Genomic DNA, 24,443 nt, shown 5'->3' on the forward strand with positions numbered 1-24,443 from the left:
CGTGTCCGTCTGTCTGTCCCCAATGCCACCCCAAAGTCTGTCTGTCTGTCCCCCTGTCCCCAGTGCCAGCTCCGGGTGCCACCCCCGTGTCTGTCTGTCTGTCCCCAATGCCACTCTTGTATCTGTCTGTACCCCCCCGTCCCCAATGCCCCCCCATGTCCGTCTGTCTGTCCCCAATGCCCCCCCGTGTCCGTCTGTCTGTCCCCAATGCCCCCCCATGTCCGTCTGTCTGTCCGCACATCCCCAGTGCCACCCCCACGTCCGTCAGTCCGTCCCCCTGTCCCTGGTGCCAGCTCCAGGTGCCATCCCCCGTGTCCGTCTGTCCGTCCCCACGTCCCCAATGCCATCTCCATGTCCGTCTGTCTGTCCCCAATGCCACTCTTGTGTCTGTCTGTACCCCCCCATCCCCAATGCCCCCCCACGTCCCTCTGTCTGTCCCCAATGCCCCCCCCGTCTGTCCGTCCGTCTGTCCCCCCCCCACCCCCGGTGCCAGCCGCGGGTGCCGCCCTCGCAGCGCCCGCGTGTCCGTCCGTCCGTCGGCAGGTCCGTCCGTCCGTCTGTCCCCGGCCATGGCCCCGGTGCTGCCGCGCCGCCTGGGGAAGCGCTCCCTGCTGGGCGCGCGCCTTCCGGAACCTTCCGCGCTCCCGCCCGGAGCCCCCGGAGCCCCCGGCCCCGGATCCCTGCGGGGGCAGCCACAGGTACCCTCGGGGAGACAAAATCCCATTGGGGATTCCCCCAAAATCACAGGGATTCACCCCAAAATCCCATTGGGGATTTCCCCCCAAAATCCCAAGGATTCCCCCCAAAATCCCATTGGGGATTTCCCCCAAAATCCCATTGGGGATTTCCCCCCAAAATCCCAGGGATTTCCCCCAAAATCCCATTGGGGATTTCCCCCCAAAATCCCATTGGGGATTTCCCCCCAAAATCCCAGGGATTTCCCCCAAAATCCCATTGGGGATTTCCCCCCAAAATCCCATTGGGAATTTCCCCCCAAATCCCATTGGGGATTTCCCCCTAAAATCCCAAGGATTTTCCCCAAAATCCCATTGGGGATTTCCCCCCAAAATCCCAGGGATTCCCCCCAAAGTCCCATTGGGGATTTCCCCCCAAAATCCCATTGGGGATTTCCCCCCAAAATCCCATTGGGAATTTCCCCCCAAAATCCCATTGGGGATTTCCCCCAAAATCCCAAGGATTTTCCCCAAAATCCCAAGGATTTTCCCCAAAATCCCATTGGGGATTTCCCCCCAAAATCCCATTGGGGATTTCCCCCAAAATCCCAAGGATTTCCCGCCAAAATCCCATTGGGGATTTCCCCCCAAAATCCCATTGGGGATTCCCCCAAAATCCCAGGGATTCACCCCAAAATCCCATTGGGGATTTCCCCCCAAAATCCCAAGGATTTCCCCCCAAAATCCCAGGGATTTCCCCCCAAATCCCATTGGGGATTTCCCCCAAAATCCCAAGGATTTCCCCCAAAATCCCATTGGGGATTTCCCCCCAAAATCCCAGGGATTTCCCCCAAAATCCCAAGGATTTCCCCCCAAAATCCCAAGGATTTTCCCCCAAAATCCCAGGGATTTCCCCCAAAATCCCATTGGGGATTTCCCCCCAAAATCCCATTGGGGATTTCCCCCCAAATCCCATTGGGGATTTCCCCCAAAATCCCAAGGAATTCCCCCAAAATCCCATTGGGGATTTCCCCCCAAAATCCCAAGGATTTCCCGAAAAATCCCATTGGGGATTTCCCCCCAAAATCCCTGGGATTCACCCCAAAATCCCATTGGGGATTTCCCCCAGAATCCCAAGGATTTCCCCAAAATCCCATTAGGGATTTCCCCCAAAATCCCAGGGATTTCCCCTAAAATCCCAGGGATTTCCCCCAAAATCCCATTGGGGATTTCCCCCAAAATCCCATTGGGTATTTCCCCCAAAATCCCATTGGGGATTTCCCCCCAAAATCCCATTGGGGATTTCCCCCAAAATCCCAAGGATGTCCCCCAAAATCCCAGGGATTTCCCCTAAAATCCCAAGGATTTCCCCCAAAACCCCAAGGATTTCCCCCAAGATCCCATTGGGATTTCCCCCCAAAATCCCAGGGATTTCCCCCCAAATCCCATTGGGGATTTTCCCCAAAATCCCAAGGATTTCCCCCCAAAATCCCATTGGGGATTTCCCCCCAAAATCCGATTGGGGATTTCCCCCCAAAATCCCAAGGATTTCCCCCAAAATCCCATTGAGGATTTTCCCCCAAAATCCCAAGGATTTCCCCCAAAATCCCAAGGATTTCCCCCAAAATCCCATTGAGGATTTTCCCCCAAAATCCCATTGGGGATTTCCCCCCAAAATCCCAAGGATTTTCCCCAAAATCTCAGGGATTTCCCCCAAATCCCATTGGGGATTCCCCCCCAAAATCCCAGGGATTCCCCTAAAATCCCATTGGGGATTTCCCCCCAAAATCCAATTGAGGATTTCCCCCCAAAATCCCAGGGATTTCCCCCAGAATCCCAAGGATTTCCCCCAAAATCCCAGGGATTTCCCCCCAAATCCTATTGAGGATTTCCCCCCAAAATCCCTGGGATTTCCCCCCAAAATCCCATTGGGGATTTCCCCCCAAAATCCCATTGGGGATTTCCCCCAAAATCCCAGGGATTTCCCCCAAAATCCCATTGGGGATTTCCCCCAAAATCCCATTGGGGATTTCCCCCAAAATCCACGGGGATCTGCGGCTCTGGGGGGTTTTGGTGGAATCCTCAAATCCATTTCTTTCCAAGGAATCCCGAATTCCAGGGAAATGTGGGGTTTTTGTCCGGGAAAAGGATCCAAAGTGTGCGCTCGGCGCTGCGCCCCCGCTGAGGATCCTTTGGGAACATCCAGGGGAATCCCTGCCGGGAGGAGCTGCTGGGCTGGCATCCCAATCCCAAAGGAATTACAGTTCCCACATCCCAATCCCAAAGGAGTTAAAGTTCCCACATCCCAATCCCGAAGGAATCAAATCTCCCAATTCCAATCCCAAAGGAATCAAATCCCCCACATTTCAATCCCAAGGGAATCGAATCCCCCACATCCCAATCCCAAGGAATTCAGTCTCCTCCATTTCAATCCTAAAGGAATTCAAGCTCCCAATTCCAATCCCAAGGGAATTGAATCCCCCACGTTCTGATCCCAAAGGAATCAAAGTTTCCCAATCCCAAAGGAACCAAATCCCCCAACTCCAGTCCCGAGGGAATTCAATCTCGGAATTCAATCCCCCACATTCCAATCCTGAGAGAATTCAGTCTCCCAGTTCCAATCCCAAGGGAATTCAGTCTCCCATTTCCAATCCCAATGGAATCAGATTCCCCACATTCCAATCCCAAAGAAATTCAGTCTCCCAGTCCCAGTCCCAAAGGAATTAAAGTTCCCACATTCCAATCCCAATGGGAATTCAGTCTCCCAGTTCCAATCCCAAGGGAATCAAATCCCCCACATTCCAAACCCAAAAGAATTCAATCTCCCAATCCCAAAGGAATTAAAGTTCCACATCCCAATCCCAAAGGAATCAAATCTCCTAATTCCAATCCCAAGGGAATCGAATCCCCCACATCCCAATCCCGAGTAATTCAGTCTCCCATTTCCGAAGGAATTCAGTCTCCTCCATTTCGATCCCAAAGGAATTCAAGCTCCCAATTCCAATCCCAAGGGAATGAAATCTCCCATGTTCTGATCCCAAAGGAATCAAAGTTTCCCAATCCCAAAGGAACCAAATCCCCCAACTCCAGTCCCAAGGGAATTCAATCTCCCACATTCCAATCCTGAGAGAATTCAGTCTCCCAGTTCCAATCCCAAGGGAATCAAATCTCCCAATTCCAATCCTGAGGGAATCAAATCCCCCACATTCCAATCCCAAAGAAATTCAGTCTCCCAGTCCCAGTCCCAAAGGAATTAAAGTTCCCACATCCCAATCCCAATGGGAATTCAGTCTCCCAGTTCCAATCCCAAGGGAATCAAATCCCCCACATTCCAAACCCAAAGGAATTCAATCTCCCAATCCCAAAGGAATTAAAGTTCCCACATCCCAATCCCAAAGGAATCAAATCTCCTAATTCCAATCCCAAGGGAATCGAATCCCCCACATCCCAATCCCAAGTAATTCAGTCTCCCATTTCCGAAGGAATTCAGTCTCCTCCATTTCAATCCCAAAGGAATTCAGTCTCCCATTTCCAATCCCAAGGGAATCAGATTTCCCACATTCCAGTCCCAAGGGAATCAAATCTCCCAATTCCAATCCCGAAGGAGTCAAATCCCCCACATTCCAATCCCAAACAAATTCAGTCTCCCAGTCCAAATCCCAAAGGAATTAAAGTTCCCACATTCCAATCCCAAAGGAATTCAATCTCCCAATTCCAATCCCAAGGGAATCAGAACTCCCAATCCCAATCCTGAACGAATTCAATTCCCCAATCCCAAAGGAATCAAATCCCCCACGTTTCAATCCCAAAGGAATTAAAGTTCCCACGTTCCAATCCCGAGGGAATTCCATCTCCCAGTTCCAAGGGATTTCAGTCTCCCAGTCCCGAGGGAATCAAATCCCCCACGTTCCAATCCCAAAGGAATTCAGTCTCCCAATTCCAAAGGAATTAAAGTTCCCACATTCCAGTCCCAAGGAAATTCAATCCCCCAATTCCAGTCCCAAAGGAATTAAAAGTTCCCACATTCCAACCCCGAGGGAATCAAACCTCCCAATCCCAAGGGAATTCAATCCCCCAATTCCAATCCCAAAGGAATCCAATCCCCCAATCCCAATCCCAAGGGAATTCAAAGTTCCCACATTCCAATCCCAAAGGAATCAAATCTCCCAATCCCAAGGGAATCAAATCCCCCAATTCCAATCCCAAAGGAATCAAAGTTCCCACATTCCAATCCCGAAGGAATCAAATCTCCCAATCCCAAGGGAATCCAATCCCCCAATTCCAATCCCAAGGGAATTCAATCCCCCAATTCCAATCCCAAGGGAATTCAAAATTCCCACATTCCAATCCCGAAGAAATCAAATCTCCCAATCTCAAGGGAATTCAATCCCCCAATTCCAGTCCCAAAGGAATTCAAATCCCCCACATTCCAATCCCAAAGGAATCAAATCCCCCAATCCCAATCCCAAAGGAATTAAAAGTTCCCACATTCCAATCCCAAAGGAATCAAACCTCCCAATCCCAAAGGAATCAAATCCCCCAATCCCAGTCCCAAAGGAATCAAAGTTCCCACATTCCAATCCCGAAGGAATCCAATCCCCGAATTCCAATTCCAAAGGAATTAAAGTTCCCACATTCCAACCCCGAGGGAATCAAACCTCCCAATCCCAAGGGAATTCAGTCTCCCAGTTCCAATCCCAAGGGAATTCAGCCTCCCAATCCCAAACGAGAATCCGTGGGTTCCGGAAAAATTCACGGACGCGCCCCAAAAACCTGCGAATTTGCCATTCCAGTTGGATCCCGGGGCTGGGAATTGCCGGAGTTCCCGGGATTGTCCAATCCGGGAATCGCTGAGGGCGGGAACCCCTGGATTTGGGATTTCTGGGGGCGTGGGCAGAGCAGATTCTTTGGGATCGCCCCGGCAGCGTGGAACCCCAGCCCCGCCGGGCAGGAGGATCCCAAAGCCATCCCGGCCCTTTTCCAGGTGCTCCGGAGCCCCCTGGAGGAGCAGATCCCGGCGTTCCCGGCGTTCCCGGCGTTCCCGGCGTTCCCGGCGCGCTGGGGGGAGCGGGAGCCGCCCCAGGCCCCGCCCGGCTCCGGCGTTCCCGGCAGATCCAGGTCCTGCAGCATCGACGTTCCCAAAAGGTCCGTGCCTGGTCCCGGTCCCAAATCCTGGGATCCACCCCAGTCTGGGTCCCAAATCCTGGGATGTCCCAGTTTGGATCCCAGATCCTGAGATATCCCTGATTTGGATCCCAAATCCTGGGATATCCCAAAGTTTCTGTGCCTGAGAGTTTGGGTCCCAAGTTTGGATCCCAAATCCTGGGATTTCCCAATTGGGATCCCAGATCCTGAGATATCCCTGATTTGGATCCCAAATCCTGGGATATCCCAAAGTTTCTGTGCCTGAGAGTTCCCAATTGGGATCCCAAATCCTGGGATGTCCCAGAGTTTCTGTGGCTGGGATTCCCCAGTTTGGATCCCAAATCCTGGGATTCCCCAGTTTGGATCCCAAATCCTGAAATTCCCCAATCTGGATCCCAGATCCTGGGATATCCCAGAGTTTCTCCACCTGGGATTCCCAATCTGGATCCCAGATCCCAAGATTTCCCAGTTTGGATCTCCAAACCTGGAATCCCCCAGTTTGGATCCCAAATCCTGGAATTCCCAATTTGAATCCCAAGTCCTGGAGTTCCCCAATTCAGATCCCAAATCCTGAGATTCCCTGTTTGGATCCCAAATCCTGGGAGTGCCCAGTTTGAATCCCAAATCCTGAGATTCCGCAGTTTGGATCCCAAATCCTGGGATTCTCCAGTTTGGATCCCAAATCCTGGGATATCCCAGAGTTTCTGTGCCTGGGATTCCAAATTTAGATCCCGGATCCTGAGATATCCCTGCTTTGCATCCCAGATCCTGGAATTCCCCAATCGGGATCCCAGATCCTGGGATATCCCAGAATTTCTCCAGCTGTGATTCCCAATTTGGATCCCAGGTCCTGAGATGTCCCTGTTTGAATCCCAAACCCTGGGATGCTCAAATTTGGATCCCAGATCCTGAAATTCCCCAGTTTGGATCCCAAATCCTGGGATTTCTCCATGTGGATCCCGAATCCTGGGATTCCCCAGTTTGGATCCCAAATCCTGGAATTCCCCAGTTTGGATCCCAAATCTGGGATTCCCAATTTGAATCCTAAATCCTGGAATTCCCCATTTTGGATCCCAAATCCTGGAATTCCCCAGTGTGCATCCAAAATCCTGGGATTGCTCAGTTTCAATCCCAAATCCTGGAATTCCCCAATTTCAATCCCAAATCCTGGGATATCCCAGACTTTCTCCACCTGTGATTCCCCAGTTTGGATCCCAGATCCTGAGATGCCCCATTTGAATCCCAAACCCTGGGATATCCCAGATATCCATGCGAGATTCCCTGGATTGGATCCCAAACCCTGGGAATTCCCCAATTTGGATCCCAAATCCTGGGATTCCCCAGTTTGGATCCCAAATCCTGGGATATCCCAGAGTTTCTGTGGCTGGAATTCCCCAGTTTGGATCCCAAATCCAGGATTTCCTCTCAATTTGGATCCCAAATCCTGGGATTCCCCAGTTTTGATCCCCGATCCTGGGATTCCCCAGTTTGGATCCCAAATCTTGAGATTCCCTGATTTGAGTCCCAAATCCTGAGATGTTCCAATTCCGATCCCAAATCCTGAGATTCCCTGTTTGGATCCCAAATCCCGGGAGTGCCCAGTTTGAATCCCAAATCTTGAGATTCCCCAGTTTGGATCCCAAATCCTGGAATTCCCCAGTTTGTATCTCAGGTCCTGAGATTCCTCAATTTGGATCCCAAATCCTGGAATTCCCTGGTTTGGAGCCCAAATCTTGGGATATCCCGGAGTTTCTCCCTCTGAGATTGACTGGTTTGGATCCCAAATCCTGGAGTTCCCTAATTTCCATCACAAATCCTGGGATTCCCTGTTTGAATCCTAAATCCTGAGATTTCCTGATTTGGGTCCCAAATCATGGAATTCTCCAATTTGGATTCCCAATCCTGGGATTCCCCAGTTTGGGTCCCAAATCCTGGAATTGCTGTTTGGATCCCAAATCCTGAAATTCCCCAATCTGGATCCCAGATCCTGGCATATCCCAGAGTTTCTCCACTTGTGATTCCCAATTTGGATCCCAGATCCCAAGATTTCCCAGTTTGGATCCCAAATCTGGGATTCCCAATTTGAATCCCAAATCCTGGAATTCCCCAGTTTGGATCCCATAATCCTGAAATTCCCCAATCTGGATCCCAGATCCCAAGATTTCCCAGTTTGGATCCCAAATCCTGGAATTCCCCAATGTGCATCCCAAATCCTGAGATTCCCCGTTTGAATCCCAAATCCTGGGATTGCTCAGTTTCAATCCCAGATCCTGGAATTCCCCAATCGGGATCCCAAATCCTGGGATATCCCAGAGTTTCTCCCCCTGTGATTCCCAATTTGGATCCCAGGCCCTGAGATGTCCCTGTTTGGATCCCAAACCCTGGGATGCTCAAATCTGGATCCCAAATCCTGCAATTCCCCAGTTTGGATCCCAAATCCTGAGATTTCTCCATGTGGATCCCAAATCCTGGGATTCTCCAGTTTGCATCCCAAATCCTGGGATATCCCAAAGTTTCTGTGCCTGGAATTCCCCAGTTTGAATCCCAAATCCTGGAATTCCCCAATCCGAATCCCAAATCCAGGATTTCCTCAATTTGGATCCCAAATTCTGGAATTTCCCTATTTGGATCCCAAATCCTGGAATTCCCCAGTTTTGGTCCCCGATCCTGGGATTCTCCAGTTTGGATCCCAAATCCCAGGAGTGCCCAGTTTGAACCCCAAATCTTGAGATTCCCCAGTTTGGATCCCAAATCCTGCAATTCCCCAATTTGGATCCCAGGTCCTGAGATTCCTCGATTTGGATCCCAAATCCTGGAATTCCCTGGTTTGGAGCCCAAATTTTGGGATATCCCAGAGTTTCACCATCTGAGATTGACTGGTTTGGATCCCAAATCCTGGAGTTCCCTAATTTCCATCACAAATCCTGGGATTCCCTGTTTGAATCCCAAATCCTGAGATTTCCCGATTTGGGTCCCAAATCATGGAATTCCCCAATTTAGATCCCAAATCCTGGGATTCCCCAGTTTGGGTCCCAAATCCTGGAATTCCCCAGTTTGGATCCCAAATCCTGGGATTCCCTGTTTGGATCCCAAATCCCGGGAGTGCCCAGTTTGAACCCAAATCTTGAGATTCCCCAATTTGGATCCCAAATCCTGGGATTCCCCAATTTCAATCTCAAATCCTGGGATGTCCCAGAGTTTCTGTGGCTGGAATTCCCCAGTTTGGATCCCAAATCCTGGCATCCCCCAATTTCAGTCCCAAATCCTGGCATTCCCCATGTGAACCCCAAATCCTGCGATTCCCGATTTCCATCCCAAATCCCAGAATTCCCCAATTTCCATCCCCAATCCCTGATCACCTCATGGACGCCTCCCCTTCCCGGGGCTCCCCTTCCTTCGGCCTCTTCCCCTCAGCAATTCCAGGATTTTCCCTTTTCCCACCCCTCCTTCCCGGCGTCCCTTTTGGGGGGGACCTTTTGGCTCTCCGGGGGTCGTTCCCGAGGTTTTTCCCGATGTTTTTTTGGGATCAGGAGGCCGGAGGCAGCCGTGGAGATGGACGAGATGGTGGCGGCGCTGGTGCTGACCAGCCTGTCCTGCAGCCCCGCCCTGCGGCCCCGCAGCCCCCGTGAGTCACCCCCAGAATTCCCAAAAAATCCCATCCCAAAACGGCCCGGGAATGCCGGGAATGCCGGGAATGGGAGGCGCCGGGGCTGTGGGATATGGGAATGGCACAGGGTGGGGTTTTGGAGGGGATTTGGGATTCTGCTGGGAGCGGGGAGGGAATTGGTTCCCAAAATCCAAGCTGGGAAAAAAAATAATTTGGGAGAAATCCCAAATTCCTCCTGTCTGGGAATTGCAGATCCGTGTCCCCGAGTGCCAGCTCCACAGGGGATTTGGGAATTCCTCTGGGAATGGGGATTCCAAACCGCCCTGGGAAAGCTTTTCTGGAAAGGAATTCCCAAAATCCAACCTGAACTTCTCCTGGAAGAGCTGGAGAAATCCCAATCCCAGGGAATTGCAGATCCCTGTCCCCAAGTGCCACCTCCACAGGGATGGGGAATTCCTCAGGAATGGGGCAAAAATTATTCCCAAAATCCAGCCTGAACTTCTCCTGGAAGAGCTTCTGGCTGTTCCTGGGAGAAATCCCAATCCCAGGGAATTCCAGATCCCTGTCCCCAAGTGCCACCTCCACAGGGATCGGGAATTCCTCAGGAATGGGGCAAAAATTATTCCCAAAATCCAGCCTGGAACAATCTGGGATAAATCCCAACCCCCCCTGGCTGAGCCCTGATCCCAGGGAATTCCAGAGGGGACAAAGCTGGGGGTGGCACCGAGGGGACAAAGCTGGGGGGGGACAAACCTGGGGGTGACACAGGGGGGACAAAGCTGGGGTGGCACTGAGGGGACAAAGCTGGGGTGGCACCGAGGGGACAAAGCTGGGGGTGACACTGAGGGGACAAAGCTGGGGTGGCACCAAGGGGACAAAGCTGGGATGGCACAGAGGGGACAAAGCTGGGGGTGGCACCAAGGGGACAAAGCTGGGGGTGACACAGGGGGACAAAGCTGGGGTGGCACAGAGGGGACAAAGCTGGGGGTGACACAGGGGGGACAAAGCTGGGATGGCACAGGGGGGACAAAGCTGGGGGTGACACAAAGTGACAAAGCTGGGGGTGACACAAAGTGACAAAGCTGGGGGTGACACAGAGGGGACAAAGCTGGGATGGCACAGAGGGGACAAAGCTGGGGGTGACACAGAGGGGACAAAGCTGGGGGTGACACAGGGGGGACAAAGCTGGGGTGGCACCGAGGGGACAAAGCTGGGGGTGGCACAGAGGGGACAAAGCTGGGGGTGACACAGAGGGGACAAAGCTGGGGGTGACACAGAGGGGACAAAGCTGGGGGTGGCACCGAGGGGACAAACCCGGGGGTGGCACCGAGGGGACAATGCTGGGGGTGACACAGAGGGGACAAACCCGGGGGTGACACAGAGGGGACAAAGATGGGGGTGGCACCGAGGGGACAAAGCTGGGGGTGGCACAGAGGGGACAAACCTGGGGGTGGCACCGAGGGGACAAAGTTCTGGGCGGAGCTGGGTTCTGGAAGAAGGACGTTGTCCCTGAGGTGACAGTGGCACTGTGTCCCCAAGAGGTGACAATGGCGCCGTGTCCCTGAGGTGACAGTGGCACTGTGTCCCCAGGAGGTGACAGTGGCGCCGTGTCCCTGAGGTGACAGTGTCAGTGTCCCCTCAGGGGTTTGGCTGTCCCCAAGGTGACAATGGCACCGTGTCCCTGAGGTGACAATGGCACCGTGTCCCCTCAGGGATTCGGTTGTCCCCAGGAGGTGACAATGGCACCGTGTCCCTGAGGTGACAGTGGCGCTGTGTCCCTGAGGTGACAGTGGCAGTGTACCCTTAGGGGTTTGGCTGTCCCCAAGAGGTGACAATGGCTCCGTGTCCTTGAGGTGGCAGTGGCAGTGTCCCCTCAGGGGTTTGGCTGTCCCCAGGGTGACAATGGCACCGTGTCCCTGAGGTGACAATGGCACTGTGTCCCCAAGGTGGCAATGGCGCCGTGTCCCTAAGGTGACAGTGGCAGTGTCCCCTCAGGGGTTTGGCTGTCCCCAGGAGGTGACAATGGCGCTGTGTCCCTGAGGTGACAGTGGCACTGTCCCCTTAAGGCTTTGGATGTCCCCAGGGTGACAATGTCCCCGTGTCCCCATGGGAGTTCAGCTGTCGCTGAGGTGACAGTGGCAGTGTCCCCTCAGGGGTTTGGCTGTCCCCAGGGTGACAATGGCACTGTGTCCCCTCTGGAGTTCTGCTGTCCCTCTGTCCCCAAGGTGACAGTGGCCCTGTATCCCTTCAGGGACTTGGCGGCCCCGTGTCCCCTCAGGGGTTCAGATGTCCCCATGTCCCCAGGGTGACAATGTCCCCGTGTCCCCATGGCAGTTCAGCTGTCCCTGAGGTGACAGTGGCAGTGTCCCCTCAGGGGTTTGGCTGTCCCCAAGAGGTGACAATGGCACCGTGTCCCTGAGGTGACAGTGGCAGTGTCCCCCCAGGGGTTTGGCTGTCCCCAGGGTGACAGTGGCACCGTGTCCCCTCTCTCAGCCTCGCAGGTGGCCGGTGACCCCTGGAGGGACAGCGGGGACATCTCGGACAGCAGCAGCAGCAGCAGCGGCCACTGGAGCAGCGCTGGCAGTGCCACCGCGTCCCCTCCGCGCTGTCCCAGCAGTGTCACCCCCTCCCCTCCTTACTACCCTGACGCTGCCACCCTGTCCCCTCCTCACCGTGGTGGCAGTGCCACCATGTCCCCTCCTCACCGTGGTGGCAGTGCCACCGCGTCCCCTCCTCACCGTGGTGGCAGTGTCACCGTGTCCCCTCCTCACCGTGCTGGCAGTGCCACCGCGTCCCCTCTCCACTGTGGTGGCAGTGTCACCGTGTCCCCTCCTCACCGTGGTGGCAGTGCCACCACGTCCCCTCTCCATTGTGGTGGCAGTGTCACCCTGTCCCCTCTCCACTGTGGTGGCAGTGCCACCGCGTCCCCTCTCCATTGTGGTGGCAGTGCCACCGCGTCCCCTCCGTACTACCCTGGCAGTGCCACTGTGTCCCCTCCTCATTGTCCCAGTGCTGCCACCATGTCCCCTCCCCGCTGTCCCAGCAGTGTCACCATGTCCCCTCTCCACTGTCCCAGTGGTGACACCATGTCCCCTCCTCATTGTCCTGGCAGTGCCACCGTGTCCCCTTTTTACTACCCTGGCAGTGCCGCCATGTCCCCTCCTCACTGTCCCGGCAGTGCCACCGTGTCCCCTCCTCACTCCACTGGCGCTGTCACCATGTCCCCTCCCCATGGCCCTGGCAGTGCCACCACCACATCCCCATCTCACTGTGCTGGCGCTGTCACCGTGTCCCCTCCCCACTGCGCTGGCACTGCCACCACGTCCCCTCCTCATTGTCCCAGCACTGCCACCACGTCCCCTCCTCATTGTCCCAGCAGTGCCACCGTGTCCCCTTTTTACTGCCCTGGCAGTGCCACCACGTCCCCTCCTCATTGTCCCGGCAGTGCCACCGTGTCCCCTCCTCACTGTCCCAGCAGTGCCACCACGTCCCCTCCTCATTGTCCTGGTGCTGTCCCCGTGTCCCCTCCCCACCACACTGGCGCTGTCCCCGTGTCCCCTCCCCGCTGCGCTGGCGCTGTCCCCGTGTCCCCTGCGAGCGATGGTGGCTGTGACACCGACGCCGAGCCCTCGGTGCCGGAGGAGCGTGCGCCGCGCCGGAGGAAGGTGGGTGCCGGCGTCGCGGTGTCCCCGGGCGGGGTGGCGGTGACGGTGACGGTGGCGGTGACGGTGGCGGTGGCGGTGACGGTGGCGGTGGCAGTGGCGGTGACGGTGGCGGTGGCGGTGACGGTGGCGGTGGCGGTGACGGTGGCGGTGGCGGTGACGGTGACGGTGGCGGTGGCGGTGGCGGTGGCGGTGGCGGGTGGCGGTGGCGGTGGCGGTGTCCCCGCGCCGTGTGACGTTGCTGCTGTCCCCAGGGCCCGTGGCGGGCGCTGTTCCAGTGCCTGTGGCCCGGCTGTGGCCGCGTGCTGCGCTCCGGGGCCGGCATCCGGCGCCACGTGCGCTCCCAGCACCTGCGGTGAGGCACCGGCGGCGTCCCGGGATCCACAGCATTCCCGACATTCCCAACATTCCCCAGAATTCCCAACATTCCCACAATTCCCCGTCCCAGAATTCCCAACGTTCCCACAATTCCCCATCCCAGAATTCCCGACATCCCCACAATTCCCCATCCCAGAATTCCCAACATTCCCACAATTCCCCGTCCCAGAATTCCTGACATTCCCACAATTCCCCGTCCCAGAATTCCCAACGTTCCCACCATTCCCAACATTCCCAACATTCCCACAATTCCCACCATTCCCCATCCCAGAATTCCTGACATTCCCACAATTCCCCGTCCCAGAATTCCCTACATCCCCACCATTCCCCATCCCAGAATTCCCACCATTCCCACAATTCCCCATCCCAGAATTCCCAACGTCCCCACAATTCCCCGTCCCAGAATTCCCAACATTCCCACAATTCCCTGTCCCAGAATTCCCAACATCCCCACAGTTCCCCATCCCAGAATTCCCAACGTTCCCACAATTCCCCATCCCAGAATTCCCTGCATTCCCTGCATTCCCACAATTCCCCATCCCACAATTCCCTGCATTCCCTGCATTCCCACAATTCCCCATCCCACAATTCCCTACATCCCCACAATTCCCCGTCCCAGAATTCCTGACATTCCCACAATTCCCCATCCCACAATTCCCAGCATTCCCACAATTCCCCATCCCAGAATTCCCTACGTCCCTGCAATTCCCCATCTCAGAATTCCCACAATTCCCCGTCCCAGAATTCCCTACATCCCCACCATTCCCCACGTTCCCACAATTCCCCATCCCAGAATTCCCACCATTCCCACAATTCCCCATCCCAGAATTCCCAACGTCCCCACAATTCCCAACATTCCCACAATTCCCCATCCCAGAATTCCCCACCATTCCCACAATTCCCAGTCCCAGAATTCCCACAATTCCCACAATTCCCCATCCCAGAATTCCCAACGTTCCCACCATTCCCACCATTCCCAACATTCCCACAATTCCCCATCCTAGAATTCCCTACATCCCCACAATTCCCCATCTCAGAATTCCCACAATTCCCCGTCCCAGAATTCCCACCATTCCCACAATTCCCCATCTCAGAATTCCCACAATTCCCCATCCCAGAATTCCTGACATTCCCACAATTCCCCGTCCCAGAATTCCCAACATTCCCACAATTCCCCGTCCCAAAGATGCTCCCACAGATAATTCCCCAAATCCGTGGGATTTGTCCCTCTGGAATTCCCAGTTCCTGCGGGAAATGGGCGCTTCCGTGTCACTGAAGCCATCACCTCTCTCTTGTCACCCGTGTCCCTCTGGTGTTGTCACCCGTGTCCCTCTGGTGTTGTCACCTGTGTCCCTGTGTCCTTCTGTTGTCACCCATGTCCCTGTTTCCCTGTGTTGTCCCCCATGTCCCTGTGTCCCTGTGTTGTCCCCCATGTCCCTGTGTCCCTGTGTTGGTGTCACCCGTGTCCCTCTGTTGCTGTTACCTGTGTCCCTGTGTCCCTGTGTTGTCACCTGTGTCTCTGTCACCCCCATGTCCCTCTGTTGTTGTCACCATGTCCCTTTGCTGTCACCTCTGTCCCTGTATTGTCACCTGTGTCCCTCTGTTGTCTCCCATGTCCCTGTGTCCCTGTGTCATCACCTGTGTCCCTTTGTTGTTGTCCCCCATGTCCCTGTGTCCTTGTGCTGTTGTCACTCATGCCCCTGTGTTGCTGTCCCCCGTGTCCCTGTGTTGCTGTCCCTGTGTCCCTCTGTTGTCATCTCCCATGTCCCCGTGTCCCTCTGTTGCTGTCCCCATGTCCCTGTGTCCCTGTATTGTCACCCGTGTCCCTCTGTTGTCATCTCCCATGTCCCTGTGTCCCTGTGTTGGTGTCCCCATGTCCTTCTATTGCTGTCCCCGTGTCCCCGTGTCCCTGTGTTGCTGTCCCCATGTCCTTCTGTTGCTGTCCCCATGTTCTTCTGTTGCTGTCCCCGTGTCCTTCTGTTGCTGTCCCCATGTCCCTGTGTCCCTGTGTTGGTGTCCCTGTGTCCCTCTATTGCTGTCCCCATGTCCCCGTGTCCCTGTGTTGCTGTCCCTGTGTCCCTGTGTTGTCATCTCCCATGTCCCTGTGTCTCTGTGTTGCTGTCCCCGTGTCCCTGTGTCCCTCTGTTGTTGTCCCCGTGTTGTCCCCATGTTGTCCCCGTGTTGTCCCCTGTCCCCAGCAGGGCTGGCTCGGAGCGTGAGGAGGATTTCTATTTCACGGAGCTGCGCCTGCCCGAGGAGGAGCCACCGCCCCCGGAGCTGCCACCGCCCGCTGTCCCCAGCGCTGTCCCTGCTGTCCCCACAGCTGTCCCCAGCGCTGTCCCCACAGCTGTCCCCAGCACTGTCCCCAGCGCTGTCCCCAGTGCCAGCGGGGCCGTGTCCTGCTGTGTCCCCGTGCTCACCCAGCCCGGCCCCGGCCAGCCCGGCCTGAGCCACTCGGCCCCGCCCGGCTCCTTCTGGCACATCCAGGCCGACCACGCCTACCAGGTGACAGCACGGGGACACCTGGGGACAGCGCTGGGACATGGGGGATACGGCTGGGGACAGGGCTGGGACACTGGGGGATACGGCTGGGGACAGGGCTGGGACACTGGGGACATGCCTGGAGACAGGGCTGGGGACAGGGCTGGGACACTGGGGGATACGGCTGGGGACAGAGCTGGGACATTGGGGGATACGGCTGGGGACAGGGCTGGGACATTGGGGGATACGGCTGGGGACAGGGCTGGGACATTGGGGACATTCCTGGAGACATGGCTGGGGACAGAGCTGGGGACAGAGCCAGGGATAGAGCCAGGGATAGAGCTGGGACATGGCTGGGGACAGAGCTGGGACATTGGGGGATATGGCTGGGGACAGGGCTGGGACACTGGGGACATTCCTGGAGACAGGGCTGGGGACAGAGCTGGGGATAGAGCCAGGGATTGAGCTGGGACATGGCTGGAGACAGAGCTGGGACATTGGGGACATGGCTGGGGACAGAGCTGGGGACAGCACGGGGACAGCATGGGGACAGAGCTGGGGACAGCACGGGGACAGCATGGGGACAGGGCTGGGACATTGGGGGATACGGCTGGGGACAGGGCTGGGACATGGGGGATACGGCTGGGGACAGGGCTGGGACACTGGGGACATTCCTGGGGACATGGCTGGGGACAGGGCTGGGACATGGGGGATACGGCTGGGGACAGGGCTGGGACACTGGGGACATTCCTGGAGACAGGGCTGGGGACAGGGCTGGGACATGGGGGATATGGCTGGGGACAGGGCTGGGACACTGGGGGATACGGCTGGGGACAGAGCTGGGACACTGGGGACATTCCTGGAGACATGGCTGGGGACAGAGCTGGGGATAGAGCTGGGACATGGCTGGGGACAGAGCTGGGACACTGGGGACATTCCTGGAGACATGGCTGGGGACAGAGCTGGGGATAGAGCTGGGACATGGCTGGGGACAGGGCTGGGACATTGGGGACATTCCTGGAGACATGGCTGGGGACAGAGCCAGGGATAGAGCCAGGGATAGAGCTGGGACATGGCTGGGGACAGAGCTGGGACACTGGGGACATTCCTGGAGACGTGGCTGGGGACAGGGCTGGGGATAGAGCCAGGGATAGAGCCAGGGATAGAGCTGGGACATGGCTGGGGACAGAGCTGGGGACAGCACAGGGACAGCACGGGGACAGAGCTGGGACATTGGGGACACTCCTGGAGACGTGGCTGGGGACAGAGCTGGGGATAGAGCCAGGGATTGAGCTGGGACATGGCTGGGGACAGAGCTGGGGACATTGGGGACATGGCTGGGGACAGAGCTGGGAATAGAGCCAGGGATTGAGCTGGGACATGGCTGGGTACAGAGCTGGGGACAGCACGGGGACAGCATGGGGACAGAGCTGGGACACTGGGGACACTCCTGGAGATGTGGCTGGGGACAGAGCTGGGGATAGAGCCAGGGATTGAGCTGGGACATGGCTGGGGACAGAGCTGGGGACAGCACGGGGACAGCACGGGGACAGAGCTGGGGACATTGGGGACACTCCTGGAGACGTGGCTGGGGACAGAGCTGGGGATAGAGCCAGGGATTGAGCTGGGACATGGCTGGGGACACCCATGGGGACAGAGCTGGGACATGGCTGGGGACAGAGCTGGGGATAGAGCCAGGGACAGAGCTGGGACAGAGCTGGGACATTGGGGACACTCCTGGAGACGTGGCTGGGGTCAGAGCTGGGGACATCCATGGGGACATCACAGGAACATCCATGGGGACGTGGCTGGGGTCAGAGCTGGGGACATCCATGGGGACATCACAGGAATGTCCATGGGGACATGGCTGGGGATAGAGATGGGGACATCCATGGGGACATCACAGGAACATCCATGGGGACGTGGCTGGGGTCAGAGCTGGGGACATCCATGGGGACATCACAGGAATGTCCATGGGGACATGGCTGGGGATAGAGATGGGGACATCCATGGGGACATCACAGGAACATCCATGTGATGGGGTCAGAGCTGGGGACATCCATGGGGACATCACAGGAACATCCATGGGGACGTGGCTGGGGTCAGAGCTGGGGACATCCGTGGGGACACGGCTGGGGATAGAGATGGGGACATCCATGGGGAAAGTGTAGGGACATGGGGGACATTGTGGGGACATTGTGGGGACAGAGCTGGGACATGGCTGGGGATGTCCCTGGGGACATTCCAGGATTTGTGTCCCTGTCCCCAGCTCAGGGATTTCCATCCCTGCCCCCTGGTGTCCCAAACTCAGGGATTTGTGTCCCTGTCCCTGTCCCTAACTCAAGGAATGGGGCATTTCCATGGAATGGGGGATTCCCAGGGAATGGGTGATTCCTGGAAATGGGGGATTCCTGGGAATGGGGAATTCCCACAGGAATGGGGGATTCCTACAGTAATTGGGGATTCTCAGGAAAGGGGGGATTCCTCTGGGGGATTCCCAGGGAAATGGGGGATTCCCAGGGAATGGAGGATTTCTAGGGAATGGGGGATTCCCACAGGAATGGGGGATTCCTGGAACTGGGGCATTCCCAGAGCTGAGCTTGTCCCCGTTGCTGTCCCCAGGCCCTGCCCTCCATCCAGATCCCGGTGTCCCCCCACATCTTCACCAGCATCAGCTGGGCCACTGCCACCTGCCCCCTGCCACCGGTGAGTGTCACCTGCCTCAGTGCCACCTCCCTCAGTGCCACCTGCCCCCTGCCACCGGTGAGTGCCACCTGCCCCTCCCTGAGTGTCACCTGCCCCTCCCTCAGTGCCACCTGCCCCCTGCCACCGGTGAGTGCCACCTGCCCCAGTGTCACCTCCCTCAGTGCCACCTCCCTCACTGCCACCTGCCCCCTGCCACCGGTGAGTGTCACCTGCACCTCCCTGAGTGCCACCTCCCTCAGTGCCACCGGTGAGTGCCACCTGCACCTCCCTGAGTGTCACCTGCCCCTCCCTGAGTGTCACCTCCCTCAGTGCCACCTCCCTCAGTGCCACCGGTGAGTGCCACCTGCACCTCCCTGAGTGTCACCTGCCCCTCCCTGAGTGCCACCTCCCTCAGTGCCACCTGCCCCCTGCCACCGGTGAGTGTCACCTGCCCCAGTGTCACCTCCCTCACTGCCACCTGCCTCAGTGCCACTTCCATCACTGCCACCTGCCTCAGTGCCACCTCCCTGAGTGCCACCTGCCCCCTGCCACCGGTGAGTGCCACCCGCCCCTCCCTGAGTGTCACCTGCCCCTCCCTGAGTGCCACCTGCCCCCTGCCACCGGTGAGTGCCACCTGCCACCTCCCTCAGTGCCACCTCCCTCACTGCCACCTCCCTCACTGCCACCTGCCCCCTGCCACCTCCCTCAGTGCCACTTCCCTCAGTGCCACCCGCCCCCTGCCACTGGTGAGTGCCACCTGCCCCAGTGTCACCTCCCTCAGTGCCACCTCCCCCCTGCCACCGGTGAGTGTCACCTGCCCCAGTGTCACCTCCCTGAGTGCCATCTGCCCCCTGCCACCGGTGAGTGTCACCTCCCTGAGTGTCACCTCCCTCAGTGTCACCTCCCTCAGTGCCACCCGCCCCCTGCCACCAGTGAGTGCCACCTCCCCCCTGTCCTCCTTGTCACCAGTGAGTGCCACCTGTGCCAGCTCTGCCCTGCATGAGCCAGTGCCTCCTTTTTCCTCTTTTTCCCCTCCTTTTCCCCTTCCTTTCCCTCTTTTTCCTCCTTTTCCCCTTCTTTTCCCCTCTTTTTCCCCTCATTTCTCCTCCTTTTCCCCTCCTTTTCCCTCCTTTTCCCCTCTTTTTCCCCTTTTTCCCCTCCTTTTCCCTCCTTCCCCTTCTTTTCCCTCCTTTTCCCCTCCTTCCCCTTCCTTACCCTCTCCTTTTTCCCTCAATTTCCCCCTTTTCCCCTCTTTCTTCCCTTCCTCTTTTCCTTTTCTTCCTCCCTTTTTCCATCCCCTCCCTCCCTTTTTCCTTGTTTTCTCAGTCCTTTTCCCCTCCATTTTCCCCTCCTTTCCCCTCCTTGTTCTCCTGTTTTTCCCTCAATTTCCCTTCATTTTTTCCCTTTATTCCTCCCTTTTTCCATCCCCTCCCCCATTTTTCCTTTTTTCTCTGTCCCTTTTCCCTCCTTTTCTTTCTTCCTTTCCCCCACCTTTTCCCCTTATTTTCCTTTTCTTTTGCTCCTTTTTCCCTCCCTTTTCCCATCCCTTCCCCCTTTATTCCTTGTTTTCTCACTCCTTTTTCCCTTCCTTTTCCCCTCCTTTCCTCTCCTTTTTTTCCTGTTTTTCCCTCAATTTCCCTCATTTTCCCTTCATTTCCCCCCTATTTTCTCTCCCTTTTTCCATCCCTTCCCCTTTTTCCCTTCTTTTCTCTGTTCTTTTTCCCTTTTTCCTCATTTTCTCCTCAATTTCCCCTATTTTTTTCCTCCTTCTTTCCCTTCTTTCCCCCTCATTTTTTCCATCCCTTCTACCCTTTTTCCTTGTTTCTCAGTCCTTTTTCCCTGCTTTTTTCCTCATTTTTCCCTTTTTTCCTCCTTTTCCCCCTCCCTTCCTCCTCTTTTTCCCCTCAATTTCCCTCCTTTTTTCCACCCCTTCCCCCATTTTTTCCTAATTTTCTCAATCCTATTTCCCTCTTTTTTCCTTCCTTCTTCCTCTCCTTTTCCCTTATTTTTTCCTCTTTTTTCCATCCCTTCCCCCATTTTTTCTTAGTTTTCTCTGTCCTTTTTCCTTCATATTTCCTCTCCTTTTCCCTTCCTTTTCCCCTCACTTTTCCTTCCCTTTTCCCTCATTTTATTCCTTTTTCCCTCCTTTTTTCCTTCCTTTTTCCCTCCTTTTTTCCTTCCTTTTTCCCTCTTTTTTTCCTTCCTTTTTCCTCTCACTTCCTTTCACTTTTCCTTCCTTTTTCTCTCATTTTCCTTTCACTTTTCCTTCCTTTTTCTCTCATTTTTTTCCTTTTTCCCTCCTTTTTTCCTTCCTTTTTCCTCTCATTTCCCTTCACTTTTCCTTCCTTTTTCTCTCATTTTCCCTTCACTTTTCCTTCCCTTTTCCCTCATTTTTTTCCTTTTTCCCTCCTTTTTTCCTTCCTTTTTCCTCTCCTTTTCCCTTCACTTTTCCTTCCCTTTTCCCTTCACTTTTCCTTCCCTTTTCCCTCATTTTTTTCCTTTTTCCCTCCTTTTTTCCTTCCTTTTTCCTCTCCTTTTCCCTTCACTTTTCCTTCCTTTTTCTCTCATTTTCCCTTCACTTTTCCTTCCCTTTTCCCTCATTTTTTTCCTTTTTCCCTCCTTTTTTCCTTCCTTTTTCCTCTCATTTCCTTTCACTTTTCCTTCCTTTTTCTCTCATTTCCTTTCACTTTTCCTTCCCTTTTCCCTCATTTTTTCCTTTTTCCCTCCTTTTTTCCTTCCTTTTTCCTCTCCTTTTCCTTCACTTTTCCTTCCTTTTTCTCTCATTTTCCCTTCACTTTTCCTTCCCTTTTCCCTCCTTTTTTCCTTCCTTTTCCCCTCCTTTTTTCCTTCCTTTTTCCTCTCATTTCCTTTCACTTTTCCTTCCTTTTTGTCTCATTTCCTTTCACTTTTCCTTCCCTTTTTCCTCATTTTTCCTCCTTTTTTCCTCCTTTTTCCTCTCCTTTTCCCTTCACTTTTCCTTCCTTTTTCTCTCATTTTCCCTTCACTTTTCCTTCCCTTTTCCCTCATTTTTTTCCTTTTTCCCTCCTTTTTTCCTTCCTTTTTCCTCTCCTTCTCCTTCACTTTTCCTTCCTTTTTCTCTCATTTTCCCTTCACTTTTCCTTCCCTTTTCCCTCATTTTTTTCCTTTTTCCCTCCTTTTTTCCTTTCTTTTTCCTCTCATTTTCTCTTCACTTTTCCTTCCTTTTTCTCTCATTTCCTTTCACTTTTCCTTCCCTTTTCCCTCATTTTTCCTCCTTTTTTCCTCCTTTTTCCTCTCCTTTTCCCTTCACTTTTCCTTCCTTTTTCTCTCATTTTCCCTTCACTTTTCCTTCCCTTTCCCTCATTTTTTTCCTTTTTCCCTCCTTTTTTCCTTCCTTTTTCTCTCATTTTCCCTTCACTTTTCCTTCCTTTTTCTCTCATTTTCCCTTCACTTTTCCTTCCCTTTTCCCTCATTTTTTTCCTTTTTCCCCTCCTTTTTCCCCTCCTTTTCCCTTCACTTTTCCTTCCTTTTTCTCTCATTTCCTTTCACTTTTCCTTCCCTTTTCTCTCATTTCCTTTCACTTTTCCTTCCCTTTTCCCTCATTTTTCCCTTTTTTCCTCCTTTTTTCCTCCTTTTTTCCTCCTTTTTTCCTCCTTTTTTCCTCCCTTCCCGCTCTTTTTTTCCCGCCCTTTTTCCCCACCCCTTCCCCCCCTTTCCAGCCAACCCCCTTTTGCATACACCCCTCAAAACCCCTCACCTCCACCTTTTTTCCCCTTTTAATCCCCTTTTAATCCCCTTTTAATCCCCTTTTCCCCCTTTTTATCCCTTTTTTCCCCCTTTTTTGCCCTTTTTTGCCCTTTTTGCCCCTTTGCCCCCCTCAGGCTCGAAGCCGCTCCCTCAGCCTCAGCGACCCTCAGCCCCCTCAGCCGCCGCCATTGCTGCAGCCCCAGCTCCTCGTGGCCTCCCCGCCCCGCGCCTCCCTCGCCGCCAGGTAAGACCCCAAAAAAACCCCCCAAATCCCCCAAAATCCTTCAACCCACCAGCAAGAAAACCCCCAAAATTTCCCCCTTTTCCCAGAAAAATCCGCAGCGAGGCCAAGAAATGCCGCAAGGTTTACGGCATCGAGCACCGGGAGCAGTGGTGCACGGCGTGCCGCTGGAAAAAGGCCTGCCAGCGCTTCCTGGACTGAATTCCCACCTGAATTCCCCTTTGCCCACCTGGAATTCCTTCAGAAATTTGGGAATTTCCTCAGGAATCTGCTGAGAGTTCCCTCAGAATACTGGGAGTTTCCTCAGGAATTTGGGAATTTCCTCAGGAATTTGGGAATCTCTCATTGCTGCAAGTGGGGACTGAATTTTGCCTCCATATTCCCCTTTTCCCACCTCAAATTCCCTCAGAAATTTAAGAATTCCCACCTGGAATTCCCTCAGGAACTTGGGAATTTCCTCAGGAATTTGAGAGTTCCCTCAGGAATGTGGGAATTTCCTCAGGAATTTGGGAATTTCCTCAGGAATTTGGGAATCTCTCATTGCTGCAAGTGGGGACTGAATTTTGCCTCCATATTCCCCTTTTCCCACCTCAAATTCCCTCAGAAATTTAAGAATTCCCTCAGGAATTTGGGAATCTCTCATTGCTGCAAGGAGGGACTGAATTTTGCCTCCATATTTCCCTTTTCCCACCTGGAATTCCCTCAGAAATCCAAGAATTCCCTCAGAAATCCAAGAATTCCCTCAGGAACTTGGGCATCTCCCCATTGCTGCGAGCGGGGACTGAATTTCGCTGCCATATTCCCCTTTTCCCACCTGGAATTCCCTCAGGAACTTGAGAATTCCCTCAGAAATTTGGGAATTTCCTGAAGAAATTTGGGAATCCCCTCAGAAAATCTGGAAATTCCCTCAGAAATTTGGGAGTTCCCTCAGAAATCAAGAAAATCCCTCAGAAATCCAGGAATCCCTCATAGCTGCAAGCAGGGACTGAATTGTGCCCCCATATTCCCCTTTTCCCACCTGGAATTCCCTCAGAAATTTTGGGAATCCCCTCAGAAATCCAAGAATTTCCTCATGAATTTGGGAATTTCCTCAGGAATTTGGGAATTTTCACATTGTTGCGAGCGGGGACTGAGTTTTGCCCCCATATTCCGCTTTTCCCACCTGGAATTCCTTCAGGAATTTGGGAATTTCCTCAGGAAATTTGGGAATCCCCTCAGAAAATCTGGAAATTCCCTCAGAAATTTGGGAGTTCTCTCAGAAATCAAGAAAATCCCTCAGAAATCCAGGAATCCCTCATTGCTGCAAGCAGGGACTGAATTCCCACCTGCATTCCCCTTTTCCCACCTGAAATTCTCTCAGAAATCTGAAAATTCCCTCAGAAATCCAGGAATTCCCTCAGAAATCCAAGAATTCCCTCAGGTATTTGGGAATCTCCCCATTGCTGCGAGCGGGGACTGAATTTCGCTGCCATATTCCCCTTTGCCCACCTGGAATTCCCTCAGGAACTTGGGAATTTCCTCAGGAATCCAAGAATTCCCTCAGGAATTTGGGAATTTCCTCAGGAATTTGGGAATCTCTCATTGCTGCAAGTGGGGACTGAATTTTGCCTCCATATTCCCCTTTTCCCACCTGAATTCCCTCAGAAATTTAAGAATTCCCTCAGGAATTTGGGAATCTCTCATTGCTGCGAGCGGGGACTGAATTTTGCCTCCATATTCCCTTTTCCCACCTGGAATTCCCTCAGAAATCTGAGAATTCCCTCAGAAATCCAAGAATTCCCTCAGAAATCCAAGAATTCCCTCAGGAATTTGGGAATCTCTCATTGCTGCAAGTGGGGACTGAG

The 24,443-nt window shown here is 54.3% G+C and overlaps 1 protein-coding gene across 1 annotated transcript; it reads left to right on the forward strand.

The window, feature by feature from the left end:
- The first annotated feature begins 549 nt into the window (after positions 1–549).
- On the forward strand, positions 550–23,795 carry ZNF395 (zinc finger protein 395). Its single transcript, XM_077176460.1, has 9 exons — positions 550–698; positions 5,659–5,819; positions 9,350–9,444; positions 11,920–13,091; positions 13,343–13,443; positions 15,668–15,971; positions 18,570–18,653; positions 22,493–22,602; positions 22,689–23,795. Exons 1-9 carry the CDS (start codon positions 570–572, stop codon positions 22,798–22,800), a joined length of 2,268 nt encoding a protein of 755 aa, XP_077032575.1. The 5' UTR covers positions 550–569; the 3' UTR covers positions 22,801–23,795.
- Positions 23,796–24,443: the final 648 nt, after the last annotated feature.

The sequence above is a fragment of the Agelaius phoeniceus genome, chromosome 3, assembly GCF_051311805.1.
Source record: "Agelaius phoeniceus isolate bAgePho1 chromosome 3, bAgePho1.hap1, whole genome shotgun sequence".
Lineage (NCBI taxonomy): Eukaryota > Metazoa > Chordata > Aves > Passeriformes > Icteridae > Agelaius > Agelaius phoeniceus.

What these genes read in the sequence shown, in the direction of transcription:
- ZNF395 (XM_077176460.1), top strand. Translation starts at nt 570, where the DNA reads ATGGCCCCGGTGCTGCCGCGCCGCCTGGGGAAGCGCTCCCTGCTGGGC. An exon ending in AGCATCGACGTTCCCAAAAG is followed by an intron (nt 5,820 to 9,349) that starts GTCCGTGCCTGG and finishes TTTTGGGATCAG; the next exon opens with GAGGCCGGAGGCAGCCGTGG. An exon ending in GTGCGCCGCGCCGGAGGAAG is followed by an intron (nt 13,092 to 13,342) that starts GTGGGTGCCGGC and finishes TGCTGTCCCCAG; the next exon opens with GGCCCGTGGCGGGCGCTGTT.